A 22,675-nucleotide genomic window follows, 5' to 3' on the forward strand; every position below is an offset into this window, starting at 1 on the left:
GTGTCGCAGCTTTACCCTCAGCATCAGGGCTGGAGTGTTAAGAAACGTCTAGGTTTCAGTCTGATTTCAGCACTTAACTTGTGACTGCAGGCAAGTCGCTCTGCCTTTCTGAATCTCAGCATCTGCCTCTGAAAAATAAGGGTAACAGTGGCGTCTTCACACGTCTGATGTGAGGATGAATGCCTGAAAAACTTCTAACACGGAGCCCGGCATAATGTAATTGGTCAGTAAATACGACCTATTATTATTATTACCGACGCTGTGTCCTCATCGCCTCTCCACCAGGACGTCAGGGACTGCTGCCGCAAGAGTGGAGCAGCTGCCTCCTCGGAGCCCCTCCCCGGTTGGCCGCGGCCCGGCTACCGCCACAGCCTCTCCCGCTCCAGCCTCGTGGGTGCGGCGCGCGCGGGGGTGCGGACCCAGGGCCCGGCGGGGCGCTCTCTGTGAGTCCGGGGCCTCGCTGCGGAGGGCGGTGCCCGGCTGGGCAGGGGTCGGCGGAGGCAGGGGCAGAGCTCTGGGACCCGGGGACTCGGGCCCAGGGCTGGCGGCTGGCCGGGGCAGCTGGGCGGTAGGGTGCACTGAGGCCCGAGGGTCCCGCAGGGTGGGGCCCCCAGGCAAGCTGCGGCAAGTGTCGCCCGCGACGGGCTCGCGCGCTCGTGCCCGCGCGCGGCCCAAGATGGCGCCTCTCCGCGCTACACCCCCTCCCTCCCCGCGCGCGCCTCCGCCGCTCGGGGCGCGGCCCCGCGGCCCGCGCGCTCCAGGGCGGGGGATGTTGTGATGGAGAAGCCGCCGCGGAGCCGGAGCCCCGCAGTCTGAGCCACCTCCGCCACCTGGGCCTGGGGCCTCCCCACGCAGGTAAGAGCTGCCCCTGCCCGGGCCCAGCTCTGGAGGTCGGATCCCGAGCCCCAGCAGTCGGCGGACCCCGCAGCCCCTTCCCTTTGGTCCCTCGGTCTGGGTCTCCCGGTCAGGCCCCATCCCCACTGACGGTCCTCCCGCCGCGCGCATTCCGACCGCCGTCCTGTCCCTCCCTTGTAGGCTCCACCTCGGTCATCACAAGGCCCCCTCCCCAGCCTTTACCTCGTGTCCTTCGGGGCTGGAGAGGGGTGAGAATGGGGTACACGAAGCGAGGGGTCGATGGGGGAGGGGTGGGGGAGGGGAGGTCTAGGGCTGGGAATGGGACGTGGGGTGAGGTGGGCAGAGCCTTCACGGTTTTCTGCAGGGTCCCTGGCCTGCAGTCTGTCAAGCCGCATTCAGATGCCCTCGGCGACCGAGGGGTGTGCCCTGGGGCCGGCTGTGTCCCCAGCTCAGTCAGGAGGCCTAGCACTCGCAGAAGCACTCATTAAGAGTAGTTTTCCTACCGCCAATTCAGAGGTTATTCCGAACCTATTTTGCATCTGCCTGTGCATTTCTTGCATTCCCAGCCCTCTAGCATAGTCCCATCTCTCTCTACTCTTTTAAAGCCAAAACCTTGCCTACACTTGCTGTCTTCCTGTCTTCACTTCCCATTCATTCTCAAAACCACTTCATTTGGTCTCTGTCGCGGACACCCACCAAAACTGCTGGAGCCAAGGTCACCGGAGACCTCCATGTGGCCGGTTCCAAGGGACACTTTCCTGTTTTCCCCCTTTACCTTTTAGTATATGCAATGGTGTGTGTTAACTCTCCCGGAAGCATTTTTCTGGTTTCTCTTGTCCGGCATTGTCTGCTCCTTCATGGTCTCATTTGCTATCATCTCCTTCCCCTCCCTTTAGATGTTGGTAAAGCTCTTGGTTCTGTCCTGAGCTGTGTTCTTTCATTCTGTACTTTCTCCTCTGGTATTTTATTCCCTCCCAAGTCTTCAGATTTCATATATATATATGAAATGTATATATGTATATATACATACATCTAATAATCATATATATATGATTATTAGATGTATGTATCTGCCCCAGACCTCTTTTCTGAACTCCATATCCAGCTGCCCTCATGACATCCCCATTGAATCAAGAGAAATTCCATACCTACAGATCCCAAGCTGAATTATCTTCCATGTGTTCCCTCTCTACCCTTCTTCCAAATCTGTTCTTCCTACAGCTCCCAGAAATGGCTACTTTCCAATCAGTTATCCAAGCTGGATTCCTGGGCAACATTTTAGATTAACCTCTCTCCCTCATCCTCTGCATCTAATGTCACCAAATTCTGTCACATCCGCTACCTAAATAGTTTTCAGATCCATTCATTTCACTCCATCCTCACTGCTACCAGATTTAATCTAGGCCAACACTCTTTTTTCCCCCTCATTGCTCTAATAGCATATATTCTCTTGTCTACCTCCCATTAAATGTTCTCAACACAGTGTGATCCTTTAAAAAAAATTGCAGCGATCTAATTATTTATTCATTCAGCAAATAAACTTTGAGCACCTTTTATATATCAGGTAGTGTTATGCACTGAAGATATAATTATGAACAAAATAGACTGCAGTCTTGTCCCACAATCCAGGAGGGAATCAGAATAAAATGACAAGTGTAATAAATACCATGAAGTGGATGGTTGGATGGTGCCTTGAGAATACATAAGGGCACAAGCTAAACTGGTCTGGGAGGTAGAGAGAGAGGGCTGAGGAAGGCTTCTCTGAGAACATGACATTTGAACTCAGATGTAAAGGTTGAGTGAAGTTAGTTAGGCTGAGGGTTACCAGAAGGGGGTTCCAGGCAGAAGGGAAAAATCACATGCAAACACCTTGTGGAAGGAGAGAGCATGAGGTCTTCGAGGAAGAAGACCTTTGAAGAAGGCCAGTGAGGCTGGAGAGCAGAGTGCTGAAGATGGAGAGGAAGGCTGAGGCCAGTTTAGACCGCGCAGGACAGTTTAGGCCACGTTAATAATTTTGACCTTAAGTTCTTTGTCCTTGGTGTGGATTGTGATGATAGTGGATGTAGAAAGTAGGTGAAGTCCAGAAATTTTCCTCGGAGAGAACATTATCAGTATCTGGGGATTGATTAAATGTGGGGGGGGGGTGAGGGAGATGATAGTGTTAAGGATGGTACCCCTGCTTCTGATTTGCACGACAGGATAGGTGGTTATATCCCTCCATGAACCAGGATCCTGAAAGAGGACCAGTCAGGGTGTGGGAGAGAGAAACATAAGCAGGCATGTTTGAGAAGCCTTTGAGACATCCCGGTGGAGATGTTGAGTAGGAAATTGAATGTACATATCTGGAGCTTGGATGAGGGGTCTGAAATGGAGATGTAAATTTGGAAATGGGCAGTATATAGGTGGCATCCAAAGCTATGGACATGAATAAATACTTACGTGGAATATTTGGTGAGAAAGAGAAAAGGGCATAAGAATAAGCCATGAGAAATCCCAGTGTGTAACAGCTGGTAGAGGAAGGTGAGCCGGCATAGGGGTCTAAGAAGCCACCGGACAGGAATTAGAGTGTAGGCAGAAAACCGGGAGATGTAGCATGAGGATGCCATGGATGAAAGTTGGATGAGAAGTGGGGTGTCGAGGGGTGCTGAGAATACAACCAAGATGATGTGTGGGTTGGATTAGATGACATAGGGTCCTGCTGACCTTGACAAGAGCTGTTACTGAGACATGCTGGGAGTAGAAGCAGGATTGGAGAGGGTTGAGCAGTGAGTGCAAGATGAGGAAATGACAACAGTGAGTAGAGACAAGTCTTTTCAAGAAGTTTGCTTGAGCTGGCGGGGGAGAGAGAGAGAGCGAGAGAGAGCGAGCAGTTAGTTACACTGGAGGAGTGTCAGTAAAGAAACATTCTGCATGTAAGATGGTAGATAGTGGGTCCCATTGAGAAGGAGAGGTTGATTATATAGAAGAGAAAATGGATAAACAGTGGTATAAAATTCCTGGAAAGGCATGAAAGGAAAGAGGGAAGTAACAGATGAAGCAGTTGGTCTTAGGAAGAAGGATAAAAGGATAGGTGTTGAAGACAGCAAGTTTGTGTTTGGGGACATCCCTCAACTGGTGGCTTCCATTTCCTCTGTGAAGGAGGATTGGGAAGTCTTCCTCTGGGAGGGAGGGCTGGTGCAGGGGGTGGTCCAAGGAGAGTGGTCAGGTCATGGTCTCGGGGTCCTGCGGTTGAGGCTGCATCGGGCTCTCTGCTCAGTAGGGAGCTTGCTTCCCCCCTCTCTCTCTGCCTGCCTCTCTGTCTACTTGTGATCTCTCTCTCTGTGTCAAATGAATAAATAAAATCTTAAAAAAAAAAAAGTCCTTTCCTTAAGCAGCTCTTTGCTGATGTCTGGGCTGGAGGAAGACAGACTTTTACCCCTGTAGTGCCTTATTCCTCCCCATCACAATACTCCATCATTTATTCAACAAATAGGGAGTGCTCATCGGTGCCAGGGACTGGCCAGACACTGGCACTGTTCTGTACAGTAAGGGGTGGTTTCCCTGCTAGTCTCTGTGTTCCACCGGGGAGGGATCGTTGCTTTATAACTCATCACTCTTCCCCATGCCTAGCACAGTGCCTCGCAAATAGTAAGCTGTCAGGTTACAGGAGGCTTGACCTTGAGTGGGATGTGCCTGCCCCCCACCGCAGCTCCTTCAGGCTTAGCGGTCACTCTTTTAGCTCCTTTCCATGAGGGCTCCGCCCAGTTCCCTGACTTGAGCCAGAATCCATGTGGCTCTTTCCATCCTTTGAGAGGCTTCAGGGACACCAAACCCCAAAATGTGCCTCTTTTTGAGGATACTGGGCTGCTGGTCACCCTTTGAGCACAATAAGTTAGGTGATGGCTCCACACAGTACCTTGAGCCAGGTGCCTAGGCTTCAGTGCTATTCACAACAGAACTTCCTCATTTCTCCCCTAGTACCTTCTGCCCTGGTGACCAGGGGGACAGGGTTGTCCTGGAGATGACCTGGCTCTTCAGCGCCCCAGCCTTATAGTGTATGTGCATTTCCCAGGTCATACCTCCAAGTGCTAAGGAGGTCGGTCCTATCCTAACCTTCTAGAAGCCTGGCTGCATACACTGCTGCTTCAGAGAAGGGCTCGTCATCTCCATGATCCTCTGTGCTTGCCATTCACAGGTCTCCCACATCCTGACACTCACAGAGATGCCACCGTGGAACAGCCTTTGGGCCAGCATGTCGGCTTACACTAACTCCCTCCCTTCCTTTTCTCCAGATCTTGGTCCTCACTGCTCTGGGACCCCCTGCTTTCTTGGGTACCCTTCATCATTCTCCATCACCCTCCCTGCTTTCAGCCCACAGGGCCACACAAGCTTATCTTGGCGTCTGCTCCAACCTCCAAATTCTGAGTTCCGAGCCTCCGAATTCCTCTTACTCTATGTCTGTCCCCTCCATCCTTCCTTCTGTCCACCCTGAGGGCCCGCACTGTGGCACATGCACAATGCACACTCCTTGGTAATGGGAATCTGAAGTTGAGTAAGAAACAGTCTCAGGTGTTTGGTTGGAATGGGGCACTGGGTATCGTGAGACATGGAGGAGGGAACGGTCGTCTGAGCATGAAGAGGGAGGACTAAACAGGAAAGGCTTACTGCTTCGGAGCCATGCTGCTGAGCCAAGTTTTGAAACATGAGCAGAGGTTCTCACATGGGGAGACAGGATTCCAAGTGGGGGTGGAGAGCACTGTAAACAAAGAGCCAGAGCTGTTAGGGTGTGACATGTTCTCGAATCTGCCACCCTTTGTGAGGCTGGAATGTCAGGTGTGAAAGAGGCAGGGAAGGGGGAGGAGGTCTGAGAGGTCATAGGGATTTGCTCAAGGAGGCTCCTGCTAGTGTGCACAGCCCTTATCCTGAATGCAGCAGTGAGCCATCTGATTTTTCCAAATGGGGAGTGACACAATCTGGTTTCCATTTTTGGAAGATTACTGTGGTTCTAGGTAGTGGCAGAGCTGTTTATTTTTCTCGTTTATGCCAGTGACCATGAGTTTGCTTATTGCCCAGGTGGAGCCACACCAAGTGCCCCAGCAGTTCCACATGAAGCAGACGCACAGACAGGAACATTTTTTCTTGCATGTCACAGATGTGCGCACAGAATTATGCTAGGGTCTGGGCAGGGAGGCAGGATGGAAAGGCGTCGCGTACTGCACCTGAGAGACAGGCAGCTTAAAGCCCCTCACTGGCAACCTCTGCTCAGGGCTGAGAGCTACAGTGAGGTGCAGAGAGAACCAGGGCCGGGGGTCAGGGGGAGAAAGAAGTCCTCAGTGGGGTTGGGGGGTGGGGAGAGAACTCTCAGGTGAGAAATAGGGGTCAAAGAACCACACAGTGGAAGTCAGAGAGAGAGGTATGCAGTGACAGGCAGGCAGTGAGGGAGAATTGTGTGCTTCGGACAAGGGTCAAGGAGGCCTTATGGGAGGACTCAGGGAGGGCATGGGGGAAGTGGACAGCAGGAGCTAAGGGGGCCAGGATGAGGGAGAATTGGGTAGTGGTTGGTCGGGGAGAATGACCGGCGACGTGGTGGCAGTGAGGGTCCAGGGAGTAAGCACTTTACAGTAGTGGTCAGGGAAGGAGGGGAGTAGAGAAATGGAAGGTAGGGGAGATGAGGAGGATGCAATGAGACCTTGATGGTGGGATCACTGGGTGATGTGGCTGGAAGGACAGGTAGGCAGAGAAGTGATCCTCAAAGGCTCCTAGTGAGAGGGTTCCAAGGAGACAGGAAGTGGGGGGAGGCTGTCGCTGTGGAACAGGAGATCCCCTCACATGAAGGGCAGATGGGATTTGGTTGGGCCGCCACAAACAGTGGTTGAGACACAGTAACATGGCCCAAGTGTGTTTTCTGAAACTGGCAGAGGAATGCTAAAATCAGGCCTGGAAGAGATAGGAGGGCCTTTCAACAAATATTTACTGAATTCCCGTTCTGTGCCAGGACTGTGTTAAGCTCTAGGCATATGGCATTGAAAAAAAGAAAAAAATCCTCCACCATGGAACTGAAATTATAGTCATGAGGAGACAATCATTAAACAAATAGTAATAATAATATTGGTAAATACCTTGACAGATGGTGCTAGGCACCAGGGAAGGTTTGGGTGTTGCTGAGAGAGGGCATAGTGGCATGCAGTTTTAAAAGGGTGTCAGGGAAAGCCTCACTGAGAAGGTGATGTTCAGATCAAGACCTGAAGGCCTGGAGGGTACAGGTCAAAAGCCCCTGCAGTGAGCCACCAGGCATGGGACATTATAGGGTCTGGGAGATGGAGTGGTGCCCAAAGTGAGGTACTTAATAGAAACACTCATCAAAATGTAGTTTCATCCAGCCAAAGGAGCCATGAATTGTAGCTGATGGTCCTTCCTCTGTGACCTTCCTTCCCAGGTCCATGCCCTTGAGAGATGGGTCTGCAGCTCATTCTCTCCTATTCTCACAGTCCCTAGTAAGGCTGGGCTTCAGGGCTGATTGAGCCCAGTGATTGATGATGATAGGAATACTGCCTGGGGAGCTCACACTGGGACACTGTGGATAGCAGCGTGGCAAGAGGAAGGGGGCAGTCAGTGTCCAGTGTCCAGAGCACATGAGCCAGTCCCACAGCAGCTGGGTCCCTGGCACAGTAAGCCCCGGTCAGATCAGCTGGGGGTGGGGACGCACAGAGAGCCATTGTGTGGAGGCTCTGCCGTTGGGAGTGAGGGCAGAGCAGGGGCTGGCTGTGCTGGCTCAGAAAGCTCAGGACTGGGGACTTGGGCCCAGGGTAGACTGTAGGCCTGGCTCTAACCTTTGGTGGAGATGGTGGTTGAGTGGGTGGTGATGAGTGGGGACAGGAGTTAAGCCTAGTCGTTGTCATGGGCAAATAGCTCCCAGGACACAGACCGGTGGGTGCTGGTCTGCTGAGCATGAGGGAGTCAAGGAGGTATAGAGCACAGCCTCAGGCAGACGTAGGGGTGCTGCTATTCCCACCTGGAGGCTCAACGCGGTCTCCTCTCCTCACCTGCAGGATCTGCCAAGGCCATGTCTGTTCCGTCATCACTGAGCCAGTCGGCCATTAATGCCAACAGCCACGGAGGCCCTGCTCTGAGCCTACCCCTGCCCCTGCACGCTGCCCACAACCAGCTGCTCAACTCCAAGCTGCAGGCCACGGCTGTGGGACCCAAGGACCTGCGCAGTGCCATGGGGGAGGGGGGTGGGCCTGAGCCAGGCCCTGCCAATGCCAAGTGGCTAAAGGAGGGCCAGAACCAGCTCCGGCGGGCTGCCACAGCCCATCGTGACCAGAACCGCAACGTGACCTTGACCCTGGCAGAGGAGGCCAGTCAGGAGCCTGAGATGGCACCCTTGGGCCCCAAAGGCCTGATGCACCTGTACTCTGAGCTGGAGCTCTCTGCCCACAATGCGGCCAACAGAGGGCTCCGAGGATCTGGCCTGATCATCAGCACCCAAGAGCAGGGGCCGGATGAAGGAGAGGAGAAGGCGGCAGGGGAGGCTGAGGAGGATGATGAGGAAGAGGACGAGGAGGAGGAGGAGGAGGACTTGTCTTCTCCCCAAGGGCTGCCTGAGCCCCCGGAGAGTGTGGAGGTGCCCCCCAGACCCCAGGCCCTTGCCGACGGTCCCCGAGATCACAGCAAGAGTGCCAGCCTCCTGTTTGGCATGCGGAACAGTGCGGCCAGTGACGAGGACTCAAGCTGGGCTACCTTATCCCAGGGCAGCCCCTCCTACGGCTCCCCGGAGGACACAGGTACCTTATGGAGCTTGACATGGGGAAGATGGGAGGGCAAGAGGGCAGAGGTCAGGCCTCTCCACATCAAGGCCAAGGCCAGCCAGGGCGTGAGCCACAGAGCCCATGTCCTCAGTCCTCAGCAGGCCATAACCGGGTTTTCCTGAACAAAACTATTCCTATATTCAGAGTGCTTGCACAAACTGATAGGTCCATCCATCGTGGACGCTGATGGATGGTGGACTTGTTGCATTTAGGGAGCACTTACAAGGTACCGCCCTCTGCTCAGCGTTATTGTACTGAATCCTCATAATTATGTTGTGAGTCTGATACTATTATGGGGCCTGTGCTACAGATGGTGAAAAGTCAGCCTGGAGAGGTTAAGTAGCTTTCCCATAGTCAGAGACAGTCTGCTTTCATAGTGGAACTCTGTCTAGACCCGAGCTCTTAGCCCTGCTTACCCTGCACTGGTGCATGCGGCACAGTGAGCCATGTGCACGTGAGCCAGCTTTTAGCAGGCCAGATTTGGAGGCAACAGCACGTCCCCACACAGGTCTACCTGGAAAGACTGAGGTCGGGGCTTGTATGCAGAGCACCACTCAAGGCATTGCAAGGATACCGTTTTGTATTCTTTGTATCAGATACAGAATACTGACTAAAGGTTAGGAAATAAAGGAAGAATAAATAGATACTTCTTTGTGGGGTTGGGCAGGAGGAGAAAGTAGAAAGTATAAAGTAGGTATTAGGACTCCAAGGACTGATCATTAAATGTATCCCATTTAAATAAATTGAGTCTCTGTCACGTAGAGATGCAGACAGAGTTGAGGAACGGAGGACAGAGATGATGGGTTGTAGCTACAAGCCTGAAGTTCTGTGGATTGGAGTCTAAGTAGAGCCTCGGAAGGACTCTGCTGTGCACCTGGCAACAGGCACCGTACCAAACCCCAAACTGGGGAGCCTTTACAGGGGAGCATGCAGTTCATGGAGCTATGGAGCCGTGGAGCCATGGAGCCAAGGGGAGTGCATCATCCCCTTTCCTTTTCCAAAAACTTATTATGGACATTTTCAAACATCAACAAAAGTGGAGGTACTAGAATCGTGAGCCCAATTTACCCATGATGCAGTTTCAGCAATTATCAGCACATGACTAATCTTGCTGCGTCTGTAGCCTGATCTACTCCAGGCCCTAGCCTAGGTTATTTTGAAGCAAACATTCAAATCCATAAGTGTTCACCCATGCATTTCTAGAAAACAAAACTCTTAAAATAATCCCCAGTACCATTATGTTGCATACAAAAATTTAACAGTAATTCCTTAATATTGTCAAATATCCAGTCAGTGTTTATGATTTCCCAGTTGTTTAATAAATGATCCCCCACTCTACTATTTAAAAAGTTTTGATTATTTGAATCAATAATCAAATAGTCCTAGACCTTTTGATGGTGGATGTGTATCTCAAAGTTTCTTTGAGCTGTATGTTACACTTCCATCCCTCTGCCTCTCTTTATTTCTGCTTGCAGGTTGTTGTTGTTTTAAATTGGACACACAGGGTTATTTGGCCTGGGTTTTCTGTGGTCTGAATTTGCAGACTCTCTCCCTGTGGTGGCATTGAGCAGGTTTCTCTTCCCCTAGATTTCCTGCAAATTTGGTAGTGTGTTCCAGAGACTTGATCAGATTTCGATTTGAGAGTTTTTTTGGTGTTTTGCTTTTGCAAGAACACCTCATAGGTGGTATTGAGTACTTCTATCAAAGGCAAAGTCTGATTTCCTCTCTTTTCTGTGATGTTAGTGACTTTCCATGGTCATTGCTTGGACCTCCTTTGAAGGGAGCAGCTGCTGCTTCACTCTATTTATAGGGTTGGGTTGGGGGGGAAATGTAGTTGCAATGGAGCCAGTTCATGACACTTTTCAAGGTAAACTGAAAACTGGACATTGATGTGAAATATCTCAATTTCTAAATATTAACAACCAATTCTGTTTTTTAAAAAAGCACCATGTAGACCATACAAAGTCTGAGTCTTGTATTGGTCTATAGGTTGCTAGTTTGCAGACTCTGCCCTAGCTTAGGGGGCTGGGGGTTTGAGTCAGAGGCCAAACACTGGAGGGCGTGATTGCTCAGAGGCTGCTGGGATGTTCAGTGCAGTAGCTGCACCTGTGAACCTTCTGGGAGAAGGAGGCTGGAACTGCTGAAGAAGTGGGAAGGGCCTGCTGGGCACGGGGATCGACCTCTGTGAGAGGGAATGGCCAAGGATCAAGCTTTGGTGGAGACTCTGGAAAGTGGAGGGAGTGGTGTGGCGCCAGCCTGGGGAAGGGGTCAAGTCACTGCTTACTCCTTTGTAATTGTGGTGCCATGATCCTGAAGGCCATGGAGGAAGTCTGGGCTCATGTAGGAATGGAGTAGAACTGAGCAAAAGTTATTTTCCCCTTCCCAGCCTAGGATCTCCACTAAGTTTTTGATTGAATAAGTACCTGAATGAATAAATGAATGAATGAGTGAATGAGTGAATGAACTTAACTACCTGTGTTGGGTTCATACTTGGTGCCAGGCCTTGTCCTAAATGCTGAGAAGGCATACTGTAGGGGACAGAGGTTCCTGTCCTCATGGCACTCACAGTCTAGTGGGGGAGACAGAGATAGACGGGCGGCTCTGATCAGCATGGTGAGCACTGGGGTGGGGAAAGTGCAGGAGGGGGACCCAGCCCTGCCTGTGTGCGTGATGGGGGAGAGGGGGTGGGTCAGTTTTGAGACATGACCTTTACAGGTATGCCTGAAGGAGGAGTGGGTGATAGTCCAGTGAAGATTGAGGGAGGGAGGCTGGGCTTGGAGAGGATGAGGGGCATGCCAAGCAGGGAGAGAGAGACAAGGGGTGGAGGATGATCAGAGATAAGGCTGAGAGGCAGAGGTTAAGGGCTGAGAACAGCACACAAACCCAGGGTGGAGTTTGGGTTCTATCCTGAGGGCAAGAGAAAAGAATTAAGAGTATTAAAGTGGAGAATAGTTCAGCATTTTAGAACAGTCATGTGGGCTGTAGTGTGCAGTCCAGATTGGAGGAGACTAGGCTGGAGGAGGGAGCCCACCTGTGAGGCTATTGCGGCGATCCAGGGAAGAATTGCAGGTAGTAGCTTGGACTCCTGTAGTGAAATGGGGATGGAGAAGAGGAGAGAGCATTACGTGATTCACTGACTCCCAAGCAAATGTCTCACCATGAAGACATGCGTGGATGGATGAAAGAATGATCCACAAACCTTTAAATCCGTGTGTGAGCGCCTGAATGAGTTGATGCAAGAGTGGAGACGTCCATTCTGGAATAAATGTATGCATGCGGCGGCAAAGGCCTGAGTGGGGCTCTGCTTGGAGGGAGATATGCCAGGCTCCAGAAGGGCCTCCCAGATGGTTGGGGGGAGGGGGAGAGAGCGGCCCCTCCAGGACAGATCGGAAGGATGACGCTCTTTGAAGCAGGAAGGTACAGGCTAACAGGGATGGCAGATGGATTGGTGTTCGTGACTCAGTCAGAAGATGGTGAATTGGTCCCCAGATTCAAGAGGTGTATGATCCTTCATGAAGAAGGGTGTGGCCGTGGAGGGCACGGTTGCCCTCGGTGCCCGTGTTCCCGAAAGATTTGAAGGAGAGCCCTGAAGGTGATGGAGGGTCCCTGGGAAAGAGTGGACATTCTAATTCCCTGGGGCATGAGGAAAGGGGAGGGTGGAGGGAGACGAGGTGGTAATGGCTACCTAGAAGGCTGGACAGGCAAGAAGGTGGGCCCTCTGTGGGCCCACCTCATTTGCAAACAGGGTGGTAAGACATCTTGCTGAAATAACTCTCCCATCAGGTGTGCAGCCACCTTGGGTAACCACACCTGCTCCCAGCACCCCTGTGCCTGGTTGCCCAGCAGCCTGGGTCTGGGGACTGCCTGTATCCTCAGTGCTGCCTCTTGGACCAGTCAGGATTCCTTGTTTCCCTGGTAACGGGAAGCACGTCAGCAGTCTGGGCGCTCCCAGCCGGCCTGGTGCTGCGGTTGCCGAGGAGACGCTGCAGCCTAGCTGGGCCCTGGCAGGTGAGGGGGGCTGTTCTGGGAAGCCCCAAGCCCATCCTCAAGCTTGCTGGGGCCCAGCCCTCAAGGCCCACTTTGGGGCTCAAACTGCAGGACAGGTTCTGGGCAGGGGAGGGATCCCTGGGAGCCCTGAAGCCACACCCTTTTTGTGCTGAGAGCTCCAGGCTTTGCAGAGCCCCAGGTGGCTGAGGTATTCCCAAGGCGCTGAGCTTCCTGGTGTCCTTAAGACTAGGTTTGACTGTGGTGCTGTGGTGCCCGTTGTGGGGTGGATGGAGATTCAGGATTGGGGGAGGGGAGCCAGGATTAGAAAGAAGAGATGTGAGCAGAAAGGGCTGGGGTCTTATGAGGACCCTCCATCCCCACCCAAAGGAGGTCCCCTCCCATGGTGGTCCTGGCCCCTCCTTAGTGAGCGCCAGGTGGGGGAGGATCTTGCCTGGCAGGCGCTCTGCCCTGGTGAGAAGGGGGCGGGATGAGCTTTTCTCTGCAGCCCAGCACCAGGCTGTGAGCCCAGCTGGCTGGGCTGGAGGGGCTGTGAGGAGGGAGGGTGGAGGCAGGAGGGGCTGGGAACCAGCGCCATGTTCTCCCAGGACTTCTTCCTGGCCATCATCCTGCAGGACAGCAGCCCAGGTGAGGGGTAGCCCGAGTCTGGGCTTGATGTGGGCTGGGGCCGGGTGGGGAGGAGAGGCAGAGGAGGCAGAAGCTGGCTTACGGAGCTGGAGTGGTGTGGCTCTGCTAGAAGAAGAGGGGTGTATGTCACAGGTATGTGTACATGTGCAGAGAATGTTTGCCTGCATCTGTGTGTGCCAAGGGTTAGGGTATGAGTGTCTGTGGTATCTGCACACATGTGGCAGAGGTTGACTGAGTGTGCATTCACTGTCTGGGTGGTACCCACACATGTGGGGGGGGTTGTTGTGGGTGTGGCTTCTGCACACGTGTGATGGGAGCTGATACATACAACTGCGTGTGTGCATACCTCTGCGTGTGGTGTCTGCCTTAGGCTATGGCTGGAGTTGGGGTGTGTGTGTGTGTTTGCCCTTGCTTATGTGTGTGCATCTGACTGTGATACCTGCCGTCTCTGCTGGTATTTTCTGTGTGATGGCTGCACAGGATCGTAGTAGGGCTTGTATGTGTTGTGTATCCTAATGCACACGTGTGTGCAGGAGCTGCTGATAAGTCCGTGTACTTGAGAGATGGATATGTATGACAGGAGGTCAGTTAGGGTCACCCAGTCTCCTTCCCTTCTCTCTGCCTCCCTCCTTCCCTCTATGTGGGCACATTAGCCAGGAGCAGGGTCCAGGAGGAGACCTGAGTCATGTCCCCAGCTGGTGGTCCCCCATGTTGTGACTCCAGAATGCAAGCTCTAGGAGGAAGCAGGAACCTTGTGTTGGGGCCTTCCCCCATCTCTTCCTCTTCACCACGGGGTCTCCGCAAGGGGACTGGGCATAAGTACCTACTGTCTGCTTGTTGGGTGGGCAGACCCTCATCAGTCCCCCCACCCAGCAGATTCCTTCTGGAACCCCAACGCCTTCGAGACGGATTCCGACCTGCCAGCTGGATGGATGAGGGTCCAGGATACCTCAGGGACCTACTACTGGCACATCCCAACAGGGACCACCCAGTGGGAGCCCCCGGGCCGGGCCTCTCCCTCACAGGGGAGCAGCCCCCAAGAGGAGTCTCAGGTGAGCTCACAGGCCTATTGTCTTTTGTCCAAGGGTGGAGGGGTGGTGCTGCTGGAGCCAGACAAGCCACCCACTTATCACTCCCATCCCTCTTCCTAGCTCACTTGGACAGGCTTTGCCCACAGAGAAGGCTTTGAGGATGGAGAATTTTGGAAGGTGAGGGGACCTGCTTTACAATGGGCGAGCTGGAGAAGGGACATCATTTTGGCCCTGACTCCTCTCTCCCTTTCCCAAGGATGAACCCAGTGAGGAGGCTCCTATGGATTTGGGACTGAAGGACCCTGAGGAGGCGACATTGCCCTTCCCAGCTCAGAGTCTCAGGTGAGTGGGAAGGCGTGATACAGTGTGTTGGCAGGGGAATGGATCTCTCTGGGAGGGGCCATAGGACAGCTTCATGTTCAGGGATCTGTACCAAGTATTACCATCTTCCTCCAGCCCAGAGCCATTACCCCAAGAGGAGGAGAAGCTGCCCCCACGGAATGCCAACCCAGGGATCAAGGTTTGTTCAAGACAAATGCCCGTTCCCCAGGCTGGGGCTCCTCTGTGTGCAGGAGACCCCCTGTGTCATGTTCTGGGGGGCATCTATGGTCTCAGGAAGCTCTCCAGGTCCTGAGTTAGGAGCTCTTCCAGTCTTAGCACAGATCCCTGTGTCTGAGCCAGAGGCATGTCAGAGTCTAACTCAGCCAATCCAGTGCCTTGGCAGGGGGTCCACCCAGGCTTGGTTCAGGCAAGCTCTTTTGTACTGGCAGGGGTCTCATCTGAGACATCCCCCTCCCACAACCATATCCTGTTTGGGGAGCTTTTCAGTCTTAGCTCAGAACACCCTCCCAGCTGCCATGTTCTGAGTCAGAAACTCCTCTGCTCTTAGCAGAGAGCATCCTGTGTTGGGGGGGTCCTCCGGTTGTACCTCCCACCCCCTCTTCTGTGTCTGGCAGTGTTTCGCCGTGCGCTCCCTAGGCTGGGTGGAGATGACCGAGGAGGAGCTGGCTCCTGGACGCAGCAGCGTGGCTGTCAACAACTGCATCCGGCAGCTCTCCTACCACAAAAACAATCTGCACGACCCCATGTCTGGGGGCTGGGGGGAGGTGAGGGCTCCGCTGGCGGGTGTGGTTCAGTGGAGAAGGGAAGGGAGCTGTGAGAGAGAGAGAGAGCGTGAGAGAGCTGGGCTGCCCAAGCAATGACTGGGGGAGGGAGGTGACAGCCCCCGCAAATGACAGCCCAGTGAGATGGGTGTGCAATCACAGGTGGTGGCCTGGGGAAATGGTTTCTAGCAGTGACCAGATCACGTAAAACCAGATCATGTAAGAGATGACAGATGTGACTCGAGTAGAGTGAGGCCTGCAGGGCGGGTGGTCTCACACCAGGGACGGGGGCCCAGAGCTGTGGCTCACCTCCCCTGAGCTGGAGGTGGCAGAGATCGGCCATCTCCCCAGCTGGGGCTCCACTGAGTGCCTGCTTCCTGGGCCCGCAGGGAAAGGACCTGCTGCTACAGCTGGAAGACGAGACACTAAAGCTGGTGGAGCCGCAGAGTCAGGCCCTACTGCATGCCCAGCCCATCGTCAGCATCCGTGTCTGGGGCGTCGGGCGGGACAGTGGAAGGTGGGAGATGGGCTGGGGATCCTCGGGTGGGGGTGCATCCAGCAGTCAGAGTGGGGGCCCTCCTTCCTAACTCTATTCTTTGCCTCTCTTGTGCTGCCGGACCCAGAGAGAGGTATTTATGTCTAATTTACCTTGACCGTTCCTCTTCCCACACCTGGACCAGATGCCTCAAAGCACCCAAGTTCCCCTATTCTGTCCTGCCCCTTCCTGCCCGCTGTGCTCGCCCATCTTCCCCCACCTCGGCATGCTTGCCTGTCTATGCCCCAGCCAGAAGGCGGCACCCACAGGACACCAGCCCGAGGGCAGAAGCCCTGAAGGAGTCGCAATGGACAGGGAGGGCCTGGGTGGGATAGGGATGACACCTCACACTGGATGGCACTGGGAGACACTGAGGTGCCCCTCCCCCAACAGGGACTTTGCCTACGTAGCTCGCGATAAGCTGACCCAGATGCTCAAGTGCCACGTGTTTCGCTGTGAGGCACCTGCCAAGAACATCGCCACCAGCCTGCATGAGATCTGCTCTAAGGCACGGCCCCCTCTGCTCCCTGGACTAGCTGCCATCTTTGCTCTACAAGGATGTGGGTGGGGTCATTGAGTGGGGGTGGGGGACTCCAGGGCAATGAAGACCTAACAGACTTTCCCTTGCTCCTCCCCTCCTCTCCTCAGATCATGGCCGAAAGGCGTAATGCCCGCTGCTTGGTAAATGGACTCTCCCTGGACCACTCTAAACTGGTGGATGTCCCTTTCCAAGGTCAGTGCCACAACCCTGCCAGGTCCAGCTCAGCTTTGTTGGCAAAGGTGAGGTGACTCAAGAAGAGGCACAAGCTACTATGTGGACATGGGCACATGGAGACTAAATTCTTTGGATCAAATAAGTAAAAGGGAGATGGGGAAGGGGTGGAGGTAGGGCCTTGGCTGGGTGCATATCCAGCTTATGCCCTGGTGGGGGGGACTGAGAGTGAGCAAGGTCTGCCACCACGACTGATCCCTCTTTTCTTTCCCACAGTGGAATTTCCAGCACCTAAGAATGAGTTGGTACAAAAGTTCCAAGTCTATTACCTGGGGAATGTGCCTGTTGCTAAACCTGTTGGTATGTGCGTTCTTCTTCACCCAGGAACCACCACCTTGATCCCAAGGCTATGCCCACCCTCTGCCCCCTAATGCCTTTTTTACCAGACCTTCCTCCTGCTTGACATCACTCTGCCCTTTAAAATGTATCCCAGCTTGTTGTACCTCTGTCCTGCCTGTACTCTGTGTTCTGCCTATAGTAGCAGTTGGGATGCCTTCACTGGGTTTGAACCAGTGAACCAGGCACATCGGGAGATGCACTATTGCATCCCATGGAGAAGCTTTGATTGGTTTGGGAGGCAGGTCTTAGATAACTGTAAATACCAGGTAGCAGCTGGGAGCTGGGTTTGGTACTGCAGTGCTAAGGATGATAGGCTGTGAGCATCCAGAGAGGAAGCAGTGAGCATAACCGTGATATGCTTTATTGCTTGTGAAGTACTTCCTTATATGTCATTTAAGTCTTGACAATCCTGTCATGTTGGGATTATGGTAATACCCATTTTGTAGATAAGGAAACTGAGTAGAGACTGTCTGGTTGTCTCTTATATTTCTAGTGCTTTCACAGTACCTGTTATTTATTTGCTCATTCACTTAACAAATTCCTATGAAGCCCACCTTGGGCTGGGTCTTGGAGAACAATGGCCACAGCTTTTGTGGAGGTTACAGAAGGTTACAGCAGAAAAAACAAAAAACAAAAAACAAAAACAAAAAAAAAGGAGTTAGTCAAATAATCATATTAATAATAAATGTATAATTATTAACTGAGTTATTCACTGAAAGAAAGTAGCAAGGTGCTATAAAACTATGTTGGAAAAGACTTTCTTGAGAAAGTGACATTTGAACTGAGATAAAAAAATGAATGGGAGCTAATGTGGTAAACGAGATGGAGATAAGAATAAAGCAGGGGAAGAACTCTCCAGGCAGGGTGAACAGTGTAGAAGAGGACCCTAGTGGAAGGCACTTTGGTGCTTCAAAGACATTGAGAGAAGGCCACTGGTGCCAGAAGAGGCTGGGAGCTGGGTGGGACTCAGACCTTACGGGATGTCAGAGGCCACATTAACCATTTGTTCTTCATCCTGAGAGCAGCAAGGAGCTATAGTTGAGTTTTCAGGAAAGCACTTGGCATAATCAGATTTGAATTTTGTAAAAGCTGGCTTTGGCTATGCCATGGAGAAAGATGTTTAGCAGGTGGAGGTGGATGTGAGGAATCAATTAGGAGGATCTTGGAGTAGCCATGGCCGATAAGAGTATCATGGAATATGGTGGAGCTGAAGAAGAGTGTGCAGATTCAAGAGGTGTTTAGATAATTAAAATCAACAGGTCTTGGTGATTGACTGAATGTGGGATGAGAGACGGAGGTATTCAGGCTGACTCCTAACTTCCTGGCTTTAGGAATTAACGGATGGTGACACCATTCTCTAAAGGTAGCAGACTCTGAAAGAGGCCAGTTTTGGTATGGAGATTGGAATTCAGTTTCAGACATGCCAAGTTTGATGGGGAACTGAGTGACAAACTTGGGTTAGCAGTTGGATTCACAGAGGAGAGGACTGGGTTACAGATTAAAGTGTGGCATTATTGGGTTATAGAGGTAATCAAAGCCATGAGTGTGGCAGCCCACAGTGAAAAGAGAAGTGAGGCTAGGCCTAGCTTTTAGACCTTCCAGCACTTAATGGACAGAGAAATTATAAGGATTGTGAGAGCAGAAGGAGAGAGAGGGGGAGGCAAAAAAGAGGCCGCTTCAAGAAGTGGTCAGGTGTCATATCAAAAGATAGTTAGGAAGAGCTCAACTGTTCGGTGGCTGGATAAATGAACAGACAAATGAAACAATGAATGAGACCTGCCTCAAATGATATGGCTAGGAGATGGTAGGCCTAGGACTCAAACCCGGTCATCTTTAATTGTCTGCTCTTCCCCTCAAACCATACTGACTTTAATGACCAGCATCTTATATCCTATAAGGGAACCCATCTTAGAAAGGGTGGGGATTGAGCTGGGGTTAGAAAGGAGGCCTGGATTTGCAGAGGGGAGTTGGTACTCCAGTTGGGTTCAAGGCAGTGCCGGAGACATGGAGCTGGAGCTGAGAAAATCCTGCTCAGGAAGCAGGAAGGAAGCTTGGCTGACCTCTACGCCTTTGCTTCATTTCTTTCTCCTTTCACCCTCAACTTCCAAACCCTTGTTGCCTCTTCTAGTTATTACCCCTACTCCCCTGACAACCCACCACCTCATGTAGGTTCTCACTATGATGAAGCAACTGTCTGCGATCCTTGACTGCCCCTCTACTGCCCGTTACCTCGACAGGTCTGCTCTATTGAGTGTCTAAACTCATTTCCTGCTTTTTCTCATCCTCCCTTTTTAACCTCCAGGAATTTAACATTGGCTCCTCATAAGGCTGCAATATTCATAAATCATTCATAAATCATTCATTTATTCAACTAGTGACTATTGGATGCCTGATCTGTGCCAGGCACTAATCTAGGTTCTTGGTACATATTAATGAACAAAACTGACAGATTCTTGCCTTCAGGTAGCTGACATTCTAGCCAGGAGAGACAGACAATAATGAAATTATATAGTATGTTGGAAGGCAACAATTGATATGGAAAAAAAATGCACAGTAGGGTAAGGGGGATTCGGAGTGTAGGGCTAGGGGTCAGGGTAAGTTTTTAATCTTGAGTTGTCACCAAATATGGCAGATTGTTTCTAGGCCACATTGTTCTACTACTTTCCCCACCTCTGTGCTGATCCTCCCCATGCTCCAAGGCCAAGCGCCACCCCCACGGCCCTATGAGCTTATTAAATGGTTTGACTTTGATACCTTGTCCACACTTACTGTCTTTGAGATTTTTCCATCGACAGGCATAAATGTCAAACACACCGCAGCCCTTGCCAATTGGACCAGACGCACTCAGGAACTGCCCGTGTTTTTACCTGTCTGTGGACTCCTAGCTTACTTGGTTGTACAAGTTTGGAATGCATTGGCCAGTATTGCCTTTAGGGTGTCTTGCTCAAGCATCTGGAATTCCTTAAGTAGATAAGCCCTGTGCTGGGATTGGGGACACAGAGAAGAAATGAACTTGCCTTCTGTCCTGGAGATGTGCTAAGAGTTGTCCCAGCAACATTCCCTCTCTGCCCTGCAGCAGGGAAGGCTTCCTGGGTGGGATCTGGATGAACACTGAAGGAGGAGAATTAGGAGTTTCTCACACAGTCTAGAGGGAAAGGGCACTCCAGACAGAGGCTTTTCCACAGTTACTGCCTGTGTCCCTTGAGGGCATCCTCTTCTTACTTTGTATTCCCCATCGGCCAGCAGGGCATTTGCCAAGATTAGGTGTTAATAAATGCTACATAAATCATTTGAAGCTCAGGGAGCAATACAATATGAGGCTTGACAACTCAGACGAGGCCAGTTTTTGGAGGACTTGCATGCTTGTGAGGGGAATTGGGCCTTGATCCAGCCAGAGGTAAGATGAGCAAGGCCAAGATGAAGGAGGGCTTTCGAGGAAGTTATTTGTCCTCTTCCTTGTCCTCTGCCCACAAGGGTCCATGTGGTCTGCTCCTGTGGGAACCCAGAGGCCCTGAAAGGGGCGAGAGGGCCCAGGAGTGGACCACAGAGCTGCATGTCTTTACATTGGCAGTTTCCTCTAACCTCTTAGCTGTGAAGGTAAAGACAGTAGATCACACATTCATGAGTAGTGCAGGAACCAGAACCCATGCCTCTGCCATGCCATTTGTTGCTTCTGCCTTAGTTCTCGGCCAAGTGCAACCACGAGTGAAGTGTTTAATAGCAGTTTGAAGTATAGGAAGCCACTCTTTTACAGGGGGATGTTGATTAATCTAAAAGCTACAAACCTTGCATAACTGTCCTTTTAGCACATTATAGAAATTACAGAAATTTACTGAATCCAACTAAGATTTGACAGTCCTTCTAGCTCTGAAAATAGAAATAAGGAGAAGGAGCAGGGTACTGTAAGCTTCAGTTTTCTTATCTGTAAAATGGTGATAAAAGAATCAGTTGATTGTTGTGAGGTGTACGTGGGATTGTGCACTGTAATGACTGGCACGCACCGCGGCACACACAAGTCAACATACCTCAAGTGGATATAGAACAAAACAAAGGTTGGGTCTTGGGAGAGGAGTGGCTTATAGGGGCTGATTTGGGAGTTCTTGTGGTACGATGCAGTAAATGTCTGAACGTGGGTGAACACTGAGAGCCAAGATAAGGGGAGGTCAGAGCTTAGGCGGGGGTCAGTTCATTTTGAAGGTTGAAGGAAAAGGCTGAGTCGGGTGAAGAAAGCCAAGCCTAGGATTCAATATAGAAGAAACCAGAAAAGTGCTAAATCACTGAAGCCAAGGAGGAGGGCACCAAGGAAGAGATACCTGTGCAGCATTATACAGCGCTGTGGACTGGTGAAGTGGGGATGGAGCAAAGGCCCTGGGGTATCCTCTCCTCACCCCTAGTGGTGTCATGTTTGTGTTCTTATCTTCCAGGGGTGGATGTGATAAATGGGGCCCTGGAGTCAGTCCTGTCCTCCAGTAGCCGTGAGCAGTGGACCCCAAGTCACGTCAGTGTGGCTCCTGCTACCCTTACCATCTTGCATCAGCAGGTATAGACTGGGGAGGGAGAAGGTATGGCTGTGCTTTGCCATGGAGGGGAGCCTGGGGTGGTTGAGGAAGAGCTGCCAGTAAGGTGGATGTGCCCAGTGGAAGAGAGGGTTGGGCTGTTCCTTTCTAACCGGGTTCCATCCCTCCAGACGGAAGCAGTGCTGGGGGAATGTCGGGTGCGTTTCCTCTCCTTCCTGGCTGTGGGCAGAGATGTCCACACATTTGCATTCATCATGGCTGCCGGCCCAGCCTCCTTCTGCTGCCACATGTTCTGGTGTGAGCCCAATGCTGCCAGCCTCTCAGAGGCCGTGCAGGCTGCGTGCATGGTAAGTGGGTAGGGTGGTGGAGTGATGACACCTACCTCACAGGGGGCAGGCTGGAGAGTGATTGCCCCACCTGCCTCTTGCAGCTCCGCTACCAGAAGTGTCTGGATGCACGCTCCCAGGCCTCCACCTCCTGCCTCCCAGCACCCCCTGCTGAGTCTGTTGCCCGGCGTGTAGGGTGGACTGTCCGCAGGGGCGTTCAGTCATTGTGGGGTTCCCTCAAGCCCAAACGCCTGGGGACCCATACCCCCTGAAGCCCTCAGTTCTCCTTCCACCTGCTTGCGTTGGGTCCCAGGGAACTCAAGGGTATGGGGCAGGGAGGGGCCCTGGAGGCTATTGTTAGGCCTCAGCACCCCCCCCCCCACCAAAGTGGCCCCTCCCCAGTAGCTGGGGTTCCCTACTTAGGGGCTGGGGAGAGAGAGACCTAATCCCTGCAAGGAAGTGACAATACTGGATTGATAAGGGGAGCTAGAAGCAAGGCCAGCCCCGGGCTCTCCACCCCCACATTTCAGGTGGAGCAGGAGGAACTGGTCTAGGCCAGGCCCCATCTTGGTAGGGTCCGGCAGGGGCAGGAGGGGACTGGTTCAGGCATGGGTCCCCTCCCCCCTGTTCCATGAGCACCTCTGCTGTACTGATATCACTAATAAAGTCTGTCTGCCCTGCTAAGCCGTGTGCCTTCCTGTGCCTGCATTACATCATCACCTGCAGTACCCTGACCCCTCAGTTAGGCTCATATTCCCAAAGCCACTGTGCCCTCCCT

At 52.3% G+C, this 22,675-nt stretch overlaps 1 protein-coding gene across 3 annotated transcripts; it reads left to right on the plus strand.

Moving 5' to 3' along the window:
* Nucleotides 1-672: 672 nt before the first annotated feature.
* Nucleotides 673-22,579, plus strand: APBB1 (amyloid beta precursor protein binding family B member 1). 3 transcript variants are annotated; one of them, XM_080816162.1, is made up of 14 exons: nt 673-855; nt 7,884-8,618; nt 14,151-14,326; nt 14,426-14,482; nt 14,562-14,647; nt 14,762-14,825; nt 15,262-15,411; nt 15,798-15,925; nt 16,337-16,451; nt 16,592-16,676; nt 16,932-17,015; nt 21,479-21,594; nt 21,742-21,918; nt 22,002-22,579. In XM_080816162.1, the coding sequence occupies exons 2-14, from the start codon at nt 7,898-7,900 to the stop codon at nt 22,167-22,169; spliced, it is 2,127 nt and encodes a 708-aa protein (XP_080672288.1). In that variant the 5' UTR covers nt 673-855; nt 7,884-7,897; the 3' UTR covers nt 22,170-22,579. The 3 variants fall into 3 exon arrangements, with proteins under 3 accessions (XP_080672288.1, XP_080672287.1, XP_080672289.1); XM_080816161.1 differs by having other exon boundaries at nt 766-855; nt 14,148-14,326; XM_080816163.1 differs by lacking the exon at nt 7,884-8,618 and having other exon boundaries at nt 766-855.
* The last annotated feature ends 96 nt before the right edge of the window (nt 22,580-22,675 follow it).

This window comes from Martes martes (genome assembly GCF_963455335.1).
Source record: "Martes martes genome assembly, chromosome: 10".
In the NCBI taxonomy this organism is placed as follows: Eukaryota; Metazoa; Chordata; class Mammalia; order Carnivora; family Mustelidae; genus Martes; species Martes martes.

Excerpts from the sequence above, each read along its gene's own strand:
- APBB1 (XM_080816161.1), top strand. The coding sequence starts at position 7,898 with ATGTCTGTTCCGTCATCACTGAGCCAGTCGGCCATTAATGCCAACAGC. Across the intron at positions 8,619-14,147 it reads CGGCTCCCCGGAGGACACAG|CAGATTCCTTCTGGAACCCC; the intron begins GTACCTTATGGA and ends CCCCCCACCCAG. Across the intron at positions 16,452-16,591 it reads TGCATGAGATCTGCTCTAAG|ATCATGGCCGAAAGGCGTAA; the intron begins GCACGGCCCCCT and ends TCCTCTCCTCAG.